A 21,700-nucleotide genomic window follows, 5' to 3' on the forward strand; every position below is an offset into this window, starting at 1 on the left:
TTACATTGTTCTCGATTTGTTTTAGATGATGATGATGATGATGATGATGATGATGATGATGATGATGATGATGATGATGATCATGATGATGATTATGATGATGATGATGATAATAATAATGGTGGTGGTGGTGATGAAGATGATGATTTCATTTCTATATTGGTTGATTTGATGTCTGGCACCGCATCCATCTTTTAAAAATGGATAATATCATTAAAAAAACAAAAACAACAACAACAACTGAGAAATGGTATATACCACCTCTTACTTATTTGAGTAAGTCTTTTCTTTAATGTTTTTCTTTCTTTTGTATTTACAAATATAGCACGTTTTAAGTCATTTTCTTCTGATTCTGGCACCACCTTATACTGTAAGAATGCCACGCCACTGATGATGATGATGATGATGATGATGATGATGATGATGATGATGATGATGATGATGATGATGATGATGACGACGACGAAATAATGATAACATCAAACAACTGATTCCTAACCAATGTTCATATTCATTACAGATTATATTGTGTATACTTCTGACTTCTATGATCTCATGACAGTCAGTTATTCTATAGGACATGGACTTTAGACTGCAAGATGCCAATGGATCGTCTGTTTTTTTTTTCCCCCTATTGAGCGCTGGCTTTCAGGTCCATAGGCTTATTTTGTCGATGTATACATATTGTGTTATGAAGGCCTGATACTGATAACCCAAATAGGATTCAATAGTCGTAACGTCACTTCCTTCCTAATGACGCTTGGTAACTTAGCAACACTGGCTCTAAACTATCGGAACACTGGCGGACGCCCGTATGAATATTTCTCCGGCGAGCATAAAGGGTATCCAGAGGAGAAAAAAAACACATACATTTGATCATGTTTTGACTTTTACACATTCTGATCACAAGGCATATGAAAAGTTCTATCCAGCATGAAAAATAAAAAGGAATGATTTTCTTTGTTTAGAACCAAGATGGCCGCCGTTGCCGGGAGGCGTGACATCAGACTATTGAATCGTATTGTTATGTTATGGCTCATTGTTGTAATGGGAATACTCTCAAACAAACGTAAAATATTGTCTATTACAACAATGTTAAATCAGGCCCATAATTGCGTTCAGTTACCAGACCTGCACATAAGATTACCTCGGCTTTTGTCAATTTCATTTGCAATAAGAACATTATAATTTTTTCAAACACTAAATAGACACACGGATAAACAAATAAACGAAATAATAATTGAATCAATGAATGAATTAATTAATTAATAATTTAAACATAATAAAAAAGTAAATGTCATTTTATAAAATAATTAAAATTATAAAATACACAATGCACATAATATGAGCGCGATGATCTAATAATCTGAAAAGAAAGATGCAACTTATTCCACAGTCAAAATCTTTGCATCGAACTTAAAGAAGGATGTATACAACAAAGAAAAGGATATAAACGTCTACAATTTATTTTTTTTTAAAGAGAAGGATGTGTAAAAGTTAAATAACTTAAGGTGGGACGGATAGAACTTGAAGAGGGACAGCGTGGCTCAGCGGTACAGTCTTGGATTCGTACCCGGAAGGTACCGAGTTCGATCACCCGCCGTTGCGCTGTGTGACCTTGAGCAAGTCACCACGCCCTAGCTCAATTTGCGGCGCTGCACCGCGGCTAACGCCTGGGTCATTCCAGTCTTCCCTTGGAATAGACCCTAGAGAAAAACATTTCTTATGGGATGAATAAAGGGAAATTTATTTTTTATTTAATTAAAATTTTTATGGATAATTCAAAATTTATGATTCAAGTGTTGAATAAGAGTTGAACTCAATTCCTATTGTCAATAGACTTTGACTTCGTAAGAGATTTCCGCGGAGCTTTTAATTTGAGAACGGAAAGATATTTTCACCATTTAATATATGTATTTCCCTCACTTATCGTAGAATTCTTTACCAATGTTAAGAACGGAAAATGGTTCATATAAAGTTTAAGAAATTGATTGCATTCAAAATAATGAGAGGAACCGCTGACTGGTATCGATGCAATGCAAGTACCCCCACCTCATTGTCATACTCGATAACCGGAAAGTTGACATCACACAATCCACGCGATAAGAATAACGGCCTCTGTTTTCGATGGGATTTGATGAAACAAATTTGATTTTTCCGATAAAATCATCAAGACGTTTAATCAATCTCATAATGCACGCAAACCATCTCCATGTAAAAACCAGGCAAATTTTGGTGAAAATTGGCCCTGTGGTGGTTTCGCGGCCTTAGTTTTATAAAAAATCAAATTTGCCAAATATATAATAATATCAGATTACAGATCGACTAGATGGATTACATATATAATAATAATAATAATAATAATAATAATAATAATAATAATAATAATAATAATAATAATAATAATAATAATAATAATAATAATAATAATAATAATAATAAACTACTACTACTACTACTACTACTACTAATAATAATAATAATAATAATAATAATAATAATAATAATAATAATAATAATAATAATAATAATAATAATAGCACCTACCTGACGGGAGTTGGTAGAATCCCTCCATATCCATGTCGTCTCTATAGCGTCCGAAGATGGAACCTGTCACCGGCCCCCGTGCGTCCGTGTGACTGCGATGACGTCGAATCACCCGTCCTGCCTTGCTGCTCTTACTCGCGCTGCTACTGCCGCCCGCAGTTCCACCCGCCACACCGCTGCCGCCGCCGAAACCAGTCCCGCCCCCACCACCCACGGCGCCGATACCGCCCGCGGATGTGGAGCTGGCGGACGGTTTAATCCCCGATTCGCCGCCTCGTCCACCGCCAGCGCTGCCCGTGGTGTCTTGCGGCATAGGTGGTCAGTTGAATGTGGTTATTACAAACTTAGCTGAGTTTTTGGGGGTTTTTTTTCTTTCTTTTTGTTGTTCTGTAGATTCTGTAAAAGAAGAAAGGTAGACAGAAATTAATGAGTGTATGAGATAAAAGTAAGGGTGGTGGGCGGTGATGATGATGCACTTTCATCATCAAAGATATTTTTATTTTGAAATTGAGCTTTTATATAGCGCAAAGACCACTAAACGTGCTCAAGGCGCTTTACAAGGGGTCCCTGGCCAACAGTAACACTTAACAGTATGACGGGACATTACGCCTGTTCGGCGATATTACAATTTTTTTTTCAGACAGAGACAATGCTGTTAACAACCAGGTATTCAGTTTACACCTGAGTACGGTGAGAGAATATAACTAAAGAGGAATCAACTATGCTCCGAGCGAGGCTCGAACCTAGGACCTTCTGATCCGAAAGCGAGTGTGGTACCACACGACCATATAGCCGCACAAACAGAGATATCACCGTAGAGGAAGGAAGAAAAAGTATTCTTCCTTCCACTTTCAGTGAAGGCCACAGCCATGGCCAGAGAAAAACCAAGCATTCTGGACAATCACAGAAAATCCGCATTAAAGGGATTTACACTTGTGGGGGTGTGGAGCGATGGAGGAGTTGGATCAGATCAAATCAATTCGACTACAAGGTGGAGATTTGAAAGATAAAATAGGAACATGGGACAGCGTGGCTCAGTGGCATGGTCTTTGCTTCGTACCCAAAAGGTACCGAGTTCAACTAACCCGTCGCGCTGTGTGGCCTTGAGCAAGTCACCTAGCCTCAGCTCACTTTGTGGCGCTGCACTGCGGCTGACGCCTGGGTTATTCCAGTCTTCCCTTGGAATAGACCCTAAAGAAAAATTTCCCCTTAGGGATGAATAAAGGGAGTTTATTATTATTAAAGAGGTGAATAAAATTGAGTGAGTGAGTGAATGTTTGAAAAAGAGAATGTGTGGCTGTGTGGTCTAGTGGTATGACACTCGCTTTCGGATCGGGAGGTCCTGGGTTCGAGCCTCGAAGGACGCATAGTTGAGTCCTTGGAAAAGGCTCTTTACTCACATTCTCTCACCATACTCAGCTGTAAAATGAGTACCTGGCCGTTAAATGCGTTGTCTTTGTCGGGAAAAAAAAATTGTATTATCGCCTAACATGCGTTATGTCTCGTTCTATATATTACGTTTTCCTGTCGGCCAGAGACATTTTGTAAAGCGCTTTGAGCACTTTTAGTGGATATTGCGCTATATGAAAGCTCAAGTTTAATATCAGACCTGTCTCCTAATAATTTTTTTAAAATCGTAGTTTTCAAAGGGAAAAAATAAGTTCTTTATACCGCTATGTATAAATGACAAATTTTCTCCAGCAAAACATTGAAATTTGCTCCAAAAAGTTATTGATTAATGTATAGATAAAATGAAGTTGACGTCACTCGGGTCTTTGCCATCGACGTTTATGAGTAATTCTCACTAAACTGTATTAACCAGTTTTGTGTGTTGGTCCATGTATACCTCCGGATGGCAATGTTGTGAGCTTCTTAGCCAAGTGCATACTATCTATACATTGTGTGTTTCTGAAAGTCCCTTCAAAGTGTGTGCAGTTGATGTCAAATAATAATAATATTTTAGGGAGGGGGTTGACCGAAGTATTATTATTATGTCGACTCCAATATGTTGAGGTCAATGGCCTAGGTAATATTATATTATGTTAGTTCCAATCGGTGGTATTATTGAGTACAGGCGGCTTCTTTCCCTTTTTAATTTTAGCCCTGTGTATTTGTGCGCGCGTTTGTGTGTGTGTATGTGTGTGTGCACCGGCTCTTGCGCTTGTTTAATTAGGTGTGTGGTGTGTGTTGGGGGGGGGGGGGGGGTTAAATGACAAGGTTAAATCCATCCATTCAATTTCAATGCTTTACTCTGAGACTGCCAAGGCCTGTGTCCTCTATTATTATTTGACCCCCTTTTTTAGTCTTTAAACGATCTGCACATTTTTACACATTTATTTATATTGTATCATTTGAGTACTTTTGGATTGTCTATTACATTTTCTGTTGCAAAGCATGTCATAGTCAATAACAGTAAGTTGATTCCGCTTTTTTATCTCAAATTCCGCTTTTTTATGTATTTTGATTCCTCTTTGGGGCTATTGCGACCAAGCAACATCAGCGGAAAGCGCAACATGAAGGGTCATACTTCTTCTAGATGGGATTGTTTTGTTCACAAAAATTTTTGCTTATTTGGTTGCACCCCGGTTAAGTTGATTTTCGGTTAAGTCGATTTTATTTTCAGTTCCCTTGGGCATCGTCTTATCCGGAGTCGACTGTAATTGGCACCAAAGTGATAGTTTTATCATTTTCTACTGAATTATTAAAGATGCTCTTGTTGCTCTGCAGTTAGAGCAAAAATTCGTAATTCGTAATATAGGAGGCAGTTCACTGTGTTGGACACAACTGGGGGATAAAACCTTTGTCAAAGGCACTACACCCTATAAGAAGATACACACCTGGAGTTTAATTGCTTCTATTGTTAGCTGAAGAAGGGTTTTGAGTCTTTAACTTGTACATTCCATGTTCAGTAATTTGTTTTGATTTGGATTTTTAGTTTAATATGGGGATTTTTTTTTTTCATTCTTTTTGTCGTTTTAGTTTTGATTTGTTTGGGTTTTGGTTTTGTTTCGAAGCAGTAATATATTTTTTTCTGATCTGCAGCAGTCACTGTGCTTTCACCAAAATATTCCTGACCGTAACCGTAAAAGGTGATTAAGCCTCTTCAATTTCAGTTTAACCAGTTTAAACTCTCTCTCTCTCTCTCTCTCTCTCTCTCTCTCTCTCTCTCTCTCTCTCTCTCTCTCTCTCTCTCTCTCCTCTCTCTCTCTCTCTCTCTCTCTCTCTCCCTCTCTCTCTCCTTCTCTCTGAAAAAGAGATAATTACAGATACCACAGATCGATAGTTTGAAAATAAGATAGATAGAAGGATAGATAGATAGACACAAACAGAGCAAGTGAGAGAGAGAGAGAGAGAGAGAGAGAGAGAGAGAGAGAGAGAGAGAGAGAGAGAGAGAGAGAGAGAGAGAGAGAGAGAGAGAATGTCATTTGATGACCACAGCCATAAAATTGATCCTGGTCGCTTTTGAAATGGAACAGCAACAATTGCCAACCAGCCCCTGGAATGGATACTTGTCTATTCGCAGTGAACGTTTTGGTAGCAAACAAAGAGAAGAGTTTTTTTTTGCTGTTTTTCTTTGTTTATTTTATGTGTGCGTGTGTGTGTGTGTTGTTGTTGTTTTGGGGGGGGGGGGGGGGAGGTTCATTTTGTGCTATCTTTGGCTTTTGTTGTTGTATTGTTTTGGTTTTTTTCGGGAGGAGGTGTTTTGTATTCTTTTATTTTAATTTTTTAACGGCATTGTTTTCGTTATGTTTTAGACACTCTTGGGGGACCGGTGCTAGATTCCAAAACTGAAGAAAAGAAAAACTATAAAGTAATTAAATATTTCAAGGACAGAAGTTTGATAGTAAAAAGGGCATATTGCAAAAAATGTTCAACCCACATGCACGTTCTGTAATGTATAAGTTAAGTTCAAATAACATGAATTAATTTGACGTCACTCAGCTCTTATTGTTTTTAGATCGCCAGTTGGGTGATGAGTTTGCACCAAATTCCCTCAATGAAAATAATAAACATTAAAGGTTACTCAAAGTAATGTGCAATAGTACAATTGATCTGGTTGGAAAATATGGAGCGTATTTTACCTAAATGCATAGTATCAATATATAATAATAATAATAATAATAATAATAATAATAATAATAATAATAATAATAATAATTTAATAATAATAATAATAATAGTAGTAGTAGAAGTAATAATGATAATAATATGTCTTTATTGTCCTCAAAATAGTGGCAATTTGTCATTTGGTTACCAGCGGCGTGGCGTATTGACGGCATATGGTGGTGCCGTGATTAGAAGAAGAAAAACAATTCTAAAACAGTGAACACGATTAAGAGGAGAGAGCACATGTTGAAAACTCTCTTTTTTGGAAGGGTGGGGGGAGGGTCGATGGTTTCTACGAGTGGACAAAACTCACAAAAACAAATAATTAATGAAAACAACAAGCCACAACACTGAGATACAAGTCCCGTGTGAAAAGGTCTTTGTAATTATTCTTTGTCCACCATTTAAAGGATTGGATTTGGTAGATAATGCAATCAATATGTGATAAATGTAAATCAAAAGAGAAAAGATACCTATGACAGAAATTACTTACTTTTAGTACTTGTAAAGAAAATCTGCAAATCTTTTTATAATTTGTTTATTGAAATCTGGAATGGCATCTATTTCAGCTTTGTGAATTGACAGAATCATTAACGAATTTTACCGCTCCTTCAAAGTATATCTCAAATAATGGAAATCAGTGGAATACGATTAATGATTGCACAAATAAAAGGTAGATTCAGATCTTAAAGCATCACAAAGAAAAAATCACTCCACTTAAGTACTTAAGAAATAAAAAAAAACACACCAAAGTATAACTGTTGACAATCTTCGCTTTCTTTCTCTGACTGACACAAATACACACACACAAACACACACATATACACACACACACCCACAAATAAAAACTCATACACACGTAACCATCAACTCGGCACTGCAAGCAAGAAAAATGTTGGTAAATTCGTCCACAATGCTTCGTTCCAAAGAATTATTCAATAATCGTGAATAAGAGGTGGGGGGGGGGGGGGATTTTGATATATCATATTTTTAAGTTTTATGTTGTTTTTCTTTGCTACTTACAAATAAACTTGACAATGATCAGTGTTTTTGACAGTTAATGTAATATTTTGGATGGCCGAAGTTACCCTTATTATGACGTAAATGGTGCAACATTGGCGCATCCCTCCAGTCCAACGGTGGAGCTCTCAGATCCTGGCACAAGTCGAGGGGTTTTCCGCTATTTGAGGATAGTATAATTCGACCCAGTTTCTCGCTCAATCAGCTGTAGCGATACTAAAGGATAAAGCATTAACTGGAGCTTGGATTGCTTTGCACCACGCTGTTGATTCCGTAATTCGCGCAGTGATGTCACCAACACACGAGTCGGCGCAGTGCGTGATTCGGATCTTTAATAGAGTGGAGACTAAAAAGGCAGTATGTTGTTGGCGAGTTGGCGAAAGACAGTGGAGTTAAAATTTCTGTTTTATTTTTAATTAAATCATGATGTTAATGATTTTTAAAAGATTGGTGTGGTGCCTGGCACCATTCGATCCAATGGCCCACGCCACTGTTGGTTACACATATATAACAATACAATATTATAAAAAACATACATAACATAATATATTGACATATATATAAACACTCACACATATGCACACTAGTAAAATTGTAGTCATCGTCACCATCATTGTCATCACATAAACTGTTTGTGTAATATTAGTAATATTATATTAGTAAAATTAAACAACCATAGTCGATACCAACAGGGGCGAGTGTAGCATAGCATACACGAGAAGTGGGAATTAATCGGAAATATAGCGTATCAGCCAATTCGCGTGATTAACATATCTATATCCATTGCCGCAGCACAGGAAAAGTTCACGAAATGAAAAATTACTTCTTTTTCACGACTCATGGGAGCGATGTGTAGTGAGTAGTGTTGTAAGAGTAGTTTTGTTGCATGTTCTCAAACAACATGGATGTTGATTCTCTCATTTCTGCCATATTTGTGAGGCCATGCATATGGGACAAGAGGGGGGAAAATCATGAAAACCGAAATTTTGTTGATAAAGCGTGGTAAGGCATCAGGAACGAATTGAAAGTTGATGGCAATATTTTATGCAATTTCAAACGTTCTCTCTTTATCTCTCTCTGACTATCGACATACCTGTCCATATATCCTGGACAATAAACAAACATTTAAAACAGAAACGTCCTTATGGTTTGTTTTTAAGACGATGAGGGAGATACTCAATTTTCCTTTTTATGATTTTTTGGTAAATCAACAGATGTTTAGAGAAACATAAATTGATAAAATATTTTGTGTTGGCTTTGCACCATTGCTTGGTCTACCATCTTGACTCCATGTAGACGCATTTTACAATTCAGCCTGTGAGTTTAGCAAATGTACTAATCAATTTGTCCGCAATATCCCACTTTGAAGTCAAATTCCGAATGCTTTCTCAACAGTTTTTCTACTTCTGAACAAACGTTTATTTGAACATTTCTCCTCTAGAGACAAAATTTGCCTCCCATGGCTTGAGAGGAAAATCCGTTAAGGGATAAACATCATCTACTACAAACACAAAAGGTGCCATGATATTTGATTTGACTCTGGTGGTGTTGTTGGCTCTGATTCCTCCATCTCATCACTCTGTTTACAAGAACCTCCCCCATCAATCATTATATTTCAGTCACTTGTAATCATGTTTGATATGTAAATCCACCCGGGCCAGGTAACCCATTACATCCGGGCGCGATTTTATCTCATGAGTAGCAGCTTCAATTGGTGTCACACTACTATGTTATGATAATCTATCCAGACCGCAAACTCATCGCCACAAATCGTGCAAACACACCCGGAAGCTTCATCATCCTCTGGTCAACACAAAGCTGAATACTTAGAAAAGGTTCTATCAACAAGTAACAGTGCTGGTATCTGTCATTAAAAATTCTAGCACCTCACAGGCAATGGTGTCGTGTTTCATCCTACTCAATATTCTGTCTTATATAGAGGTTTTCGTTTTAACAGGCTCGACTGTATTTCCATGCCAAAAATGAGACTGTTACAATATGTATTACCAGACTTATAAATAAGCACACGTTAAAAAGTCAAAGTCAAAAGTATTGTTTACAGTTTCAGTTTCTAGTCAGCAGACTTCCTCCTCCCCCTCATAACAAATAAAGTCAACCCTTAACTTAAAACTTTTAACAGTCGATACAATAGGGAGGATAAACCTTAACATCGGCTGTTGCTTTTATGTTTACAATGGCAGTGGACTCTAGTATTAATGACATTGTAGTCTATGTTATGTTGGATCTGTTTTGCTCTCCTCCACTGCTGGTGACGATGGTTTCGTCCCATACTACAATCACTTCCACTTACACATCGCTCAGCTATCTAATTTGTTGGGGGGCACCATTAAATAGGGAATTCACAAATTAATAACTCACCTTTCGAAATGTATCGAATCAGCTCTAGCTTTACATTAGCATTAGCTGGAACGTGGATTGAAAAAGGACTTGAACAATACTTATACAGAGCGAAATATTCCTCGCTCAAAGAGAGAAGAGGAAAAAAAATAAATTAGGGGGTTGGGGCTGGAAAATAATGTACAGCTCTTATGTGACAGTTCACTTCAGCAGTTTTTACATATTGTATTGCTTCCGGTTGTCACTTCAACCAAAAACATTTCGTGACTTTTATAACAGTTCTCAGTTCATCACAGCGGACGAATTTGCAGGCTTACAACTTACATCATGTCTGACAAAAGTCGTTTACCAAAAGTTGATGAAAATGTTCAGTCAGCAACGGAAAAATACTTCATCAGGAAAGCTGAAGCTTTACGTTACAAAGAAGGAAGGAAGGTTGCCTTGCTGAGAAATAAAAACACTATTATGGGCCTCGGACTTTTTGGAGCCGTTCTCACAATTTGTATCCTTTGACTTTGATTCGATTAATGGCAGTTTCAGTTATCTTTATTTTGTGTCAAGTTATTGCCTTTACCAGGTTTTGGTCATAACCATCATCACCATCAAATGGTCAGAAAGAATAACAAAGAAGTTTTGTGTAGAATAGGGAAACCCATACATATTTTGAAACCATCCAAAAATGGTAAATGGGCTTTCTTGGCCTTGGCCATGTATGCGGCAAGGGTACATTGAAAGCCTAACAATTAGTGGCCACTTACATAGAAGTAGAAGGAAAAAGAGCTTGTGGTCATCAGAGGTTGACGTATCTGACCAGTTTGAGGCTGTCAACGAGCAACATCCCTACAAACTCTAGAGAGAGGGGCTGGAAGATATATCTAGATGTCTTGGAGACATGAATTATGAATATGATGATAGCAATATGCATCAAACGCAGGCCTCAGATAAGTAAGTTAGTTATGACAGCTTTAAGTCTGAAATCTCAGACCGATTTTTTTACCCCTAAATTGACATTGGAAAGTAGTGGTTGAAATTATGTACACCAGTAATAAAAATGGCTAAAAGAGTTACTAGATATATATGGAGTTCATATACATGATGTATAACAAAATGTTTATTAATTGAGGACATTGCATTTTCATTAACCTGAGTAACACGCTGGTCCATGACTTGGGACAGAAGGGAGCTGAAACTGGTAACGACGGTCCATAAATTGTATGCACGTACAAGCCCATGTGTTCATGAATGTTTTTTTTTTCTCTCCTATATTTACAATACTACAAAATTAAACTTGAATTTGATTGGTTAAAACTGTAGTTGTAGTATATAGAACTTTCTTTCATTGCATGTATGTATAATCTAACACACACACAAGCAACAATAGAGGATAATTAACTTTTATGGCCTTTTATTCAACTTTTTGTAATTGACTGGTCCTGTTGCCCTAGGCTTTCATAGTGATGATCGGCAATCTCATTGATTTTTAAAATTGTAATCTATTATTATTCTTTTTTTTTTAACTATTGATAAAATATTCAACTTTTAGAAAATGTTTTTGTATCACAACTTATTTTTTTTAATACAATTTTTGTAACCACTAATGCGTAAACTGTTCCATTCCTCTGGCGAGTTGCCATGGCCTTATTGAGTTCGGGTACCGTAGGCACATAAGCCTTATTTGAGTTAATAAAGAGGAAGATAAAAATTTGGAATTAACAACTTTGTTACATAATGAGGCAAATGTTACATAATGAAAATCATTAAGACATAAAAAACATAATTTGCTCTATATATTTCATCCCTAACATATCATTGAATCATTTGCAAGTAATTTAAAAGTCTGCGCATAAGATACGGTGTCTTCAAATTTGACATGAATAAAGATTAGATGTTATTTCAATTTCAAGCATTATATTTTTTTTATAAATAAGCTGAAATTTTATTGTTTTTTTAAATGTTTGAGAATAACCAAATCATTTCTTTGGTAACTAAAGAATGAAGGGGGTTGCATAAGAAAATCGATCAGCAGGTTAAAGCCAAACTGAATACCTGTTTATTGGTTGAAACTTATTTTTGAATGATACACGGGTGGGATTTGAACTATTGGCATCTTGCTATTCTCATTTGATAGAAATAAAAATAATGAAAACAAAGTTTTAAAAATCAAACTGAGCCCCTAATGCATGAAATTCAGTCCATTATACTCCCAACAAGCGGTATTGCTGATAAGGGAAGTAAGGCAGGAAATTATACTTGAAGAACGGTATGTATTGATTACCGCCATGAGCATCGGATATTGGCATGCTCGCATTCTAACGTGTTTTTGGTTTCTCCCACGCTTGCTAGAATCCAGTGAGTACTGTTCTACTGCAACTGCTATTTTTTTTTTAATGAGCTTTTATTTAAAGCAATATCCACTTAGGTACCTAAAATACTTTACCATAGGTCCCAACAGTGTCTGAAAAGCATAATATATTTTTATATTTTTAAAACTAGGATAATGCTATTACTCCAATTCATGCCACCCACAGAGACCTGTGTGTGTGTGTCATCTCCCACACGTAAGAAATTCCTGCTCTTCTACAACCTCATTTATCAAAGGCTCGTTGTATAATCAGTTGTTGATATTTATTTTTATATTTGATTAATTTTGTCAGTATTTCCTTAACCAAATGTTTCCAGATGGGTACACCATGTATGCAGTGAGGCGAGGAAAGTTACTGGAAGATTTTGACAAAGTGGCAGAATGATGACCCTAATTGGACCCACAGTTGCAGCCTGTTTCATTCATTACATCATCATCATCATCATCATAACTACAGATTGTGTCATTTTTGCAGATTGGATTCATCATCATCGTTTTTTGTTTGAGTGGGATCAAGAGGTTAGCATGTTCAGGTGAATGAAAAATAACAGGGGGGGGGGGGGGGGGGGGGGGGGGGGCGAGGTTAGTAGGCTTTAGAATTTTTAAACCTACTCAAAACATTGAATTGAATTACAAACAATAGGGGAGTAATCATGAACTCTTTAAGAAAAAAAATATTTATATGTGAAGCAGATAATTTAACAAATATGCTCACGACAAATTCATTAAAATGTTCCCTTTTTTTTTTTTTTTTGGGAGGGGGTACTAAAATTGTTTATACGCAAAGAAGAGGGTGTCTGTTGGGCTGTATCAGTTACTTGTGCTTTAAGTTATTTTTTAAAATTGCGCAGTTATTGCCATGAGAATTTTTTTTCTTCTTTGCAGTTGTTATGAGAGGAGTGAGTAGAAGATGTATGAAACGTCAGCCCAGACATTTTGTTGAGGGTTTCTTTTTCTCTTGTCAAGTTGATTTGTAATTTTTCTGCTTTGCATTGTGATAATAAAAAATCTTTATTCAACAATGATTTTGAGGCTTTTTTGCTTTAATATTCTGTCCATCTGTTGAGAGTTTTGAAATGTGGTCGAAATTTGTGCAGCTTTGTTGTCTTGTGGTATGACACTCGCTATCAGATCGGAAGGTCCTGGGTTCAAGCCTCGCTTGGCGCATAGTTGAGTTTCTTTACTCACATTTGCACCATACTCAGGTGTAAAATGAGTACCTGGCCGTCAACAGCGTTGTCTCTGTCGAAAAAATTGTAATGTCGCCTAACAAGCGTCATGTATCATTTTACATGGTATTTGTTGCTGTTGGTAAGGGTAAAAACAAGCAAACTTCCTTTTTACTGGCGCTGATACGACCTAATTGTGTTGCAAGCGCCTTAAAAGCATTAAAGAAGACAAAGACAATTCTTTAATGGGCCCATCACTGCATATGTACAGTTAGAGTCCAATCCAAACAGGGAACAGTCACTTTGACGAGCAAATGCATTCAAAATTGTTTTGAAAGTTTCCAAGCATTCAATATTCATTAAGTCCGGTGGCAGGACATTCTAGTCATTTATTGTTCGTGGGAAGAAGCAGTGCTTCTACGTGTCTATTCTTGTAAATGGTTGTATGTATTGTGATATATTGTATCTACATGTAGCGTACCTAGGTATCAGATTTGCTTTTTATGTAATTTGGGATGATGATGGATGAGTTTGGGTCGTTGATGGTTTTGTGTAAGGGGAAACCTTGCGCAATTTTTTCAATGGTTTTCATTCAAGTGACTGGAGGGAGGACGTCACACAACCCAGGTTTCTGGATTTGCATCCAGTTGTGAGTCTTGCAGCTGCTCTTTGTACTTTTTTCAATCTGCTGGGTGGGGTTCCCAACCTCCCATAGTGGGCAGGGAGATACTTGCTGTGTCTTCTATCCCCTTGTACAGTTCACTCCACTTGTAGCGAAGTCGGTTGTAGCGATCTTCGGAAGTAACGATCTTTTTCTGTAGAACAGGCACCCATGTCACACAAACTCAATAAAATACAAACGGTTGTAATGACTTCGCTACATCCGTCGTGACGGTTATAGTGATGCGTATTCTTATCCCCGACCATAATACTTTATAGTAAAAATATAACGGTTGTAATGATGTCACTGCTTCTCTCACTTCGCCAAGCGCCTGTGTCAATACAACACATACAATACACTTTGTGTGTGTAACGTACCACTGATATAATATGTGCTGCTTGTCTTGCGTGTTGCGTCAGAGTAGAGCGAAACGAACTATTCTTTCACTAGATATATACCTCTCTCACTTCGCCAAGTTCCAGAAACGTTGAGAAGGTGGATGTAAAACTTCGCAAGTCGATGCACATAGTGTCGGGAACGCTAGCAACAACCTCTAGAGAATGGGGCCCGATAATGGCAGCGATCCAGCCCCCCGATGTCCGGAGGGAGACCATTACTCATTACGGGAAACTGGCTGAGTAAGATCAAAGAGAGAGGGAATGGGGATACCCCTCTCATGCGCATAATGAACGGTGCCCCCGTTTCGAGCCGAAATAAGTCCCGGCAACCCTTGTACGCAGAATCCCTGACTACGGACAGAGCTGCACATACGAGATGGAAGTCGGTTTGGACGAATTCAATCCCTCGTGGGGGCGGGGACCTACACTCCTCTAAGCTTGGTGAGAAGTTGCCAGGCTTTGATACCAGTAAGAGGAGACACTGGGTAGCTGCGAATCGGCTTCGGTCGAGGAGCTGCCTAACGGCCGGTGCGTTACATCAGTGGGGTCTAACTTCCTGTCCAATATGTCCACGCTGTGGGCAAGAACCCGAAACGGCAGAGCATCTAGTCGAAAGGTGTGTTGTGACGATGCTACCAGGCGGGTTCACGACGGTGCACGAATGCGGACCGGACTTTGCTGATTGGGTCGATCCTCATAACATAATAGTGTGAACCATAAGAGGCTGCTGCTGCCAAGTTCCTTTGTGTGCTGTCTCGCGTGTGTTGTAGTCTAGTGTACAGTGTATTAAGTGTGTTGCCTCAACCACAGACTACAACTATAACTCGACTTAATGGCGACAGGAGGAAAACGCGTTGTGCTTTCTTTGAAGAGAAAAAATAGAACTGATTGGTACAATTGAGAATGGAAAAAAAGCAAAAGAATGCCGCATCTGAGTTTGGAGTATCGGGAATAATTAAATTGAAAGAGCGCTACAAGGAGGAGTTCTTTTAAAAAAAAGACAATAAATAAATAAAAATAAAATATAAAAAAACAAACAAAACAAAAAAAAAACAAAAAACAACCTAATATTTGTCAACAGTGGTCACGACTAATTTTTGTCAAGATAAGGGCAGTAACTCAACAACGAAGTTGAATAGTCGGAATTATTTCCCATGAATTTTCTTCCAACGGCTGTAGCGAACTTTGGATGTAGCGATCTTTTTTCTGGTCCCCCGACGACATCGCTACAAGCGTAGTCGACTGTATATCTGTTTTCTTATAGCTTTTTGTCTTTGACTTAGACTTAGAATGAGATTACTTAGTTTTGTCCTGACCTTGGCTGGGAGGGAAACAGTCGAATGTATAGTTATAGTTTTGGGAGATTATTATTTTTTTCTTGTAGATCATCTCAGTTATGTACTGTTATCTTTTAACTTTTAACTTATGATTTGTAAACATTTTAGTGGAATATCGTGCTGATAGTGTGCTCTGGGAATCTACATGTTCCCTGTTCGAACCACTCTCCTTTGTCACTTTTTCCTCACATCCTTTTAATTGTACATCCAGAATGTCTTTGCTATTCAATTTTCTTCCTTTTTACTGTGCTGATATGACCTAATTGTGTTGCAAGCGCTGTAAAATCCTTTAAAACTTTTTCAATCTTGTCTATGTCATTTTTTTGTGTGTGTAGAGGTTCCACACAGCGCTGCATATTCTAATATTGGCCTGATAAGTGCTGTGTACGCCTGGGCTTTAATTCTTCATGGGCATTGATTGGTTTATGTTCCTTTTGACAAACCCCAGCATCCTACTTGCCTTTGCTGATGGGTTTGCCACTGGTTTCTTATTGTGAGTCTTTGATATTGACATGACATAGCATTTTGATGGATGGAACTTCATGTGCCATGTATCTGACCATGTCTGGAGAGAATCAAGATCTTTCTGGAGTTCATGTGCATCTGTGCTACTATCTATTGTCCTGAAAAGAAGGCTATCGTCTTTGAACGCTTTAAGCCTTGTTTGTGGAGATTATTAGTTTCCAAGGTCATTTATAAATCTCAAGAGGCAAAAAGACCCAAGAACTGTTCCTTGCGGTTCTCCTGATAAGGATAAGACTAAGACATTACATTTTTCGCTTGAGTTTCCGTCAATGGCAATTTGTTGCATTCGATTGCAAAGCCAGTCCTTGAACCAAAGTAGAAGATTTTGCAGTAGTTGTTCCATAATCTCCGACTGATTTGTTTCATTCTCTCCAATATTCCGAATTCCACTTTGCTCGAGTTTTAATGGTAATCATTTGTGTGGTACAGTGTCAAACGCTTTAGAGAAATCTAATACGAGGAGATCAATTTGTTTCTTGTTGTCGTCTAGTGATCTTGCAATTTCTTCTATTGTATTTGTATTGATTAATTGTGTCTCGCATGACCATTTTTTTCCTGAAGCAGTGCTGGTGGTCGACTAGTATGTTGTGTTTGTTGTAGTGTTCCATGGATATAGATAATGTGCTCTAATATCTTGCAAAAGACTGAAGTTAAAGATATAGGTTTATATTTTGAAGCTAGGTTTCGTTTGCTCTCTTTTATAGATTGGGGTTATAAGGGCATGCTTCCAGTCGGGAGGCATTGTTCCTTTGTTCAGGGATTCTTGGAAAATTGAACACAGGAACGGGGGTATTTCATCAACACATTCTTTAAGTATTCTAGTTGGTATGAGGTCTGGCCCTGCTGTCTTGGACGGGTGTAGTTGTTGCATGTGTGGTATGTTGATTCTTGGCATAGACTCATATGTTGCTTTTACCTATGCTTGGCATTGAGGGGTCTTCGAAAGTAAATACACTCTCATACTGTTTGTTCAAAATATTGCATTTTTCTTCTGTGTGTCATATCTGAGCTATCAGGTGTTTGAAGGTCTTGTAAAGGGGAAGCATCTTTAGAATCTGTTCGTGATTCTGCCATTTAGATAATCGTCTGTTGTCTCTGGCTCAAGCATATAATTTACATATTTGTCATGTTCTTTTTTAAGTTCTGTTTGTACTTCAACAATGGAGTCTGCGAAACTTAATCCAGTCTTCCTCTCTCATGCAATTTGGCTTTGTTGTATCACTTTTGTTTTTCATTAATCAGACGTTTGATTTTTTGGGTTATCATAAATGTGGTCTTCCACTTATCCTTTTCTTAGGAATGTGTTTGTCAAACTATTCCATGAGTGTTCTTTTAAATTGTTCCCAGTTTTTGCTGATGTTTTTAGCAGATGACTGTTTATGCTTGAATAAGATTGAATACTGTGCAAAGTAACCCCAATTTTGAGCTCAAAACCCTTCTTCAGCCTACAAAATAAAGACAAATACATTACTCTGTACAGAGGACATACAGAATATTTAGTCGTCTATCTGTTTTTTTTTCAGTAATGTATCTATGTTATGTTTTTATTGTTTTTTGTAAATGTCCAAAGAAGGGTTTGAACCCGAAACGTTCCATGGTTGGTATTATTATTTTTTTTTTTTTTTTAAGCTGTTATAATCATTTTTGCTTATTACTTTTCACAGTCCACAGCTTCTAGCAGCTTATAATCACTTTAAATGGAGACTATGCTTTGGCCAGTCACTCATTTTACACTTGGCTATGGTGAATAAAGAGCCTTTCCTAAGGCTCAAACTCGCACTGTCAATACAGGTTACAAGGCGAGTGTTGCGCTGACTATGTGGTCTAGAGGTGTGACACTCGTTTTCAGATCGGAAGGTCCTGGGTTCGAGCCTTGCTTGGCGCATAATTGAGTCATTGGAAAAGGCTATTTACTGACATAATCTCACCGCACTCAGGTGTAAAATGAGTACCTGGCCGTTAACAGTACAGCATTGTCTCTGTTCAATACAAATTGTGATATCGCCTAAAAGGCGTTGTGTCTCGTTCTCATTGTTATGTGTTGCTGTTGGTAGCGCTTTGAGCACGTTAGTGGATATTGCGCTATATAAAAGCTCAAGTTTTATTTTGTTGTTTTTTTATAATTAAAATTCATCATATTCTAAAAATAGCCCTGGTAACAGACTGTTGGTACGAGATTATACTGGAAGTTCTCCTTTGTGGAAGACGAGTGTGGATTTTCATGTGTCACCTTTGAGTTAGATCTGAACCGTTTTAAAAGGCACAGTGTTGTTATGTGGGTAAACATACCTGCCAACCCTTCCGATTTTAGCAGAATCATTCCTATTTTCACTCTTCCTTTTTGTACTATTCAGCCGTTGTCTCTAAAATTCAGATTTTCAAAAATGATGATAATGGTAAGAATTAAAAAGAGCAAAGATGGGGTGGGTGGGGGGTGTTAATGTCAAAAAGGTGAAATTCCTATTTTATGTCTCAGATTCTCATTTTCAGGCGTTCTGATTCCACTTTTCGAATGTGAAGGGTTAGCAGGTCTGGGATATACATTGAATGCTGGCACAAACTAGAAAAGCAGTTTCAGTTGTCTCAAACTCGCATAAACAAAAGGTGATTGTTACTGAAACTGGAAATTATTTCTGATTTTTCTTTGAATAATGAGTCTCATTGTGAAGGTAGACATGTGGAATATAACACAATCATTCTGAGAGATGGTTTACAAAACAGAAGAAGAAGAAGAAAAAATCACCTCTAATAGAAATATGAACATCTGACTGGCTTCCTCATGAAAAAGGATGTTTTTGTTTGTTTTAAGTTTTTTTACAGCTTTTGCAACACATTTAGGACATATCAACGCCAGTAAAAAGGAAGAAAATGGGATAGTAAAAAGTTCTAGAATTAAAATTAAAGCAGCCAAGAACAAGCAAGACAAAGGGGAATTGGTTCAAATAGGGAACAGATGTAGATTCCAAGAGCACACTATCAGTGTACTTAGAGCTCACGAAATGTCTCATCCAGACACAAGCACAGGTCTCCGCCAAGAGGAACATACTCAATTGTGTACGAATCATACTTATGTAAAAGGGAAAATAATAACTCTTAACTATAAATTTGACTGTATCCCTCTCAGCCAGGGCCAGGACAAAACTAAGTAATCTCATTCCAAGACAAAGACAGAAAGCAAGTTGGAAAACAAATAAGGAGGGCAGAAGATGCAGAAAGTACCTCCCTGCCCACTATGGGAGGTCAGGAACCCCACCCAGTCATGAAAAAGGACTCTGGTCAGGACCTGAGTTGTAGTAGTAGTGGTGGTAGGGATGATGTTGTGGTGGTTGTAGTAGCAGTGGTGGTAGGGATGATGGTTTGGTGGTGGTTGTAGTAGTGGTGGTGGTAGGGATGATGTTGTGGTGGTTGTAGTAGTAGTGGTGGTAGGGATGATGGTTTGGTGGTTGTAGTAGTAGTGGTGGTGGGGATGATGTTGTGGTGGTTGTAGTAGTAGTGGTGGTGGGGATGATGTTGTGGTGGTTGTAGTAGTAGTGGTGGTAGTAGGGATGATGTTGTGGTGGTTGTAGTAGTAGTGGTAGTAGGGATGATGGTTTGGTGGTTGTAGTAGTAGTGGTCGTAGGAATGATGATGTGGTGGTTGTAGTAGTAGTGGTGGTAGGGATGATGTTGTGGTGGTTGTAGTAGTAGTGGTGGTAGGGATGATGGTTTGGTGGTTGTAGTAGTAGTGGTGGTAGGGATGATGTTGTGGTGGTTGTAGTAGTAGTGGTGGTAGGGATGATGGTTTGGTGGTTGTAGTAGTAGTGGTGGTAGGGATGATGGTTTGGTGGTGGTTGTAGAAGTAGTGGTGGTAGGGATGATGTTGTGGTGGTTGTAGTAGTAGTGGTGGCAGGGATGATGGTTTGGTGGTTGTAGTAGTAGTGGTGGTTGGGATGATGATGTAGTGGTGGTTGAAGTAGTAGTGGTGGTGGGGATGATGATATGATGGTGGTTGTAGTAGTGGTAGTAGGGTTGATGATGTGGTGGTAGTTGTAGTAGTAGTGGTGGTAGGGATGATGTGGTGCTATTTGTAGTAGTAGTGGTGGTAGGGATGATGATGTGGTGGTGATTGTAATAGTAGTGGTGGTAGAGATGTTGATGTAGTGGTTTTGGTGAGTGTTTTTTTATTCAGTGATGATAATAGCAATTGTCAAAAAGGAGGAACATTTCTCGGTCTATCGATCAAACACAAGCAAAGAAACCTAGTAGTTAGTCAGCTTATAAATACAACCCAAGAATCTCTCAAATTTAAAGCCATAAGTCCAAAGGTAAAAAGAAAAAAGATTAAACTATGCCAACCACCATTGCTTTGTTCTAATATATCATCTCTATACTCGATGATTTTATGTGGTTGCGAAAGAAAGAAAGAAAGAGAGAGAGAGAAAGAGAGAGAGAGAGAGGGGAGGAGGAGAGACTTCTTTACCAGAATAACTTATGTATTGACCTTTTGAATTCTATATCCAAATAAAAAAAAGGAAGAAGAAGAACAGAGAAATAGAAAGAAAGGCAAAGGGAAAAAAAAAAAAAAAAGAGAGAGAGAGAGAGAGAGAGAGAGAGAGAGAAGAGAGAGAGAGAGAGAGAGAGAGAGAGAGAGAGAGAGAGAGAGAGAGAGAGAGATTTAAAAGGCAATAGGTACCTACAACAGGGGAAAAAAATCCAGACCCATTTGTCCCTCTCCTTCCCTTCCAACCATCAACTAACTAATCAAAGAACACTACTGGTCTTCTGTGTCAATTGTGACATCTGGTGCCATACTGTCTGGCCCAACGTCATAAAAACGGGACCGTCACTAAATGTCACGAGACTGAGCACAGGTGTCAAAATATGACATATGACATAATGGTGATTTTGTGGTTTTGAGGAAAATGTTTGACAAGGCAAATTTGAAAAAGGAGGAAATGTGATGGGATGGGCGGAGATAAACTACCATTTAGGCGGAAATCCGCCTTTAGGCGGAAGATTCTCAGCCCTGACAGTTATAATTATTGTTTTAGTTTTTAAGGGTTTTACAGCGCTTGCAACACATTAAGGTCATAATAGCACCAGTAAAAAGGAAGATAAAGGTATAGTTAAAAGATTATAGAATTACAATCAAGCACCTAAGAAAAGGTCAGACAAAGGGGAAATGGTTCAAATGGCAAGCATATATAGATTCCAAGAGCACGCTATCAGTGTACTTAG

The 21,700-nt window shown here is 38.0% G+C and overlaps 2 protein-coding genes across 2 annotated transcripts in view; one reads left to right on the top strand and one right to left on the bottom strand.

The window, feature by feature from the left end:
* LOC144958303 (WD repeat-containing protein 37-like) overlaps window positions 1–10,275 on the bottom strand; it is a 45,789-nt gene extending 35,514 nt beyond the window's left edge. Inside the window, exons 1-2 of the mRNA XM_078890188.1 lie at window positions 10,054–10,275; window positions 2,548–2,943 (exon numbers count right to left, since the gene is read on the bottom strand). The gene's annotated coding sequence lies outside the window, so the exon portion shown is untranslated. The remainder of the gene's footprint in view (window positions 1–2,547; window positions 2,944–10,053) is intronic.
* Window positions 10,276–10,286: 11 nt separating this feature from the next.
* LOC144958304 (cytochrome c oxidase assembly factor 3 homolog, mitochondrial-like) lies at window positions 10,287–13,419 on the top strand. Its single transcript, XM_078890189.1, has 2 exons — window positions 10,287–10,534; window positions 12,712–13,419. Exons 1-2 carry the CDS (start codon window positions 10,360–10,362, stop codon window positions 12,777–12,779), a joined length of 243 nt encoding a protein of 80 aa, XP_078746315.1. The 5' UTR covers window positions 10,287–10,359; the 3' UTR covers window positions 12,780–13,419.
* The last annotated feature ends 8,281 nt before the right edge of the window (window positions 13,420–21,700 follow it).

Source organism: Berghia stephanieae, chromosome 12 (genome assembly GCF_034508935.2).
Source record: "Berghia stephanieae isolate SIO BIC M18660-M18661 chromosome 12, UCSD_Bste_1.3, whole genome shotgun sequence".
Classification (NCBI taxonomy): domain Eukaryota; kingdom Metazoa; phylum Mollusca; class Gastropoda; order Nudibranchia; family Aeolidiidae; genus Berghia; species Berghia stephanieae.

What these genes read in the sequence shown, in the direction of transcription:
- LOC144958304 (XM_078890189.1), top strand. Translation starts at nt 10,360, where the DNA reads ATGTCTGACAAAAGTCGTTTACCAAAAGTTGATGAAAATGTTCAGTCA. An exon ending in TGGAGCCGTTCTCACAATTT is followed by an intron (nt 10,535 to 12,711) that starts GTATCCTTTGAC and finishes AAATGTTTCCAG; the next exon opens with ATGGGTACACCATGTATGCA.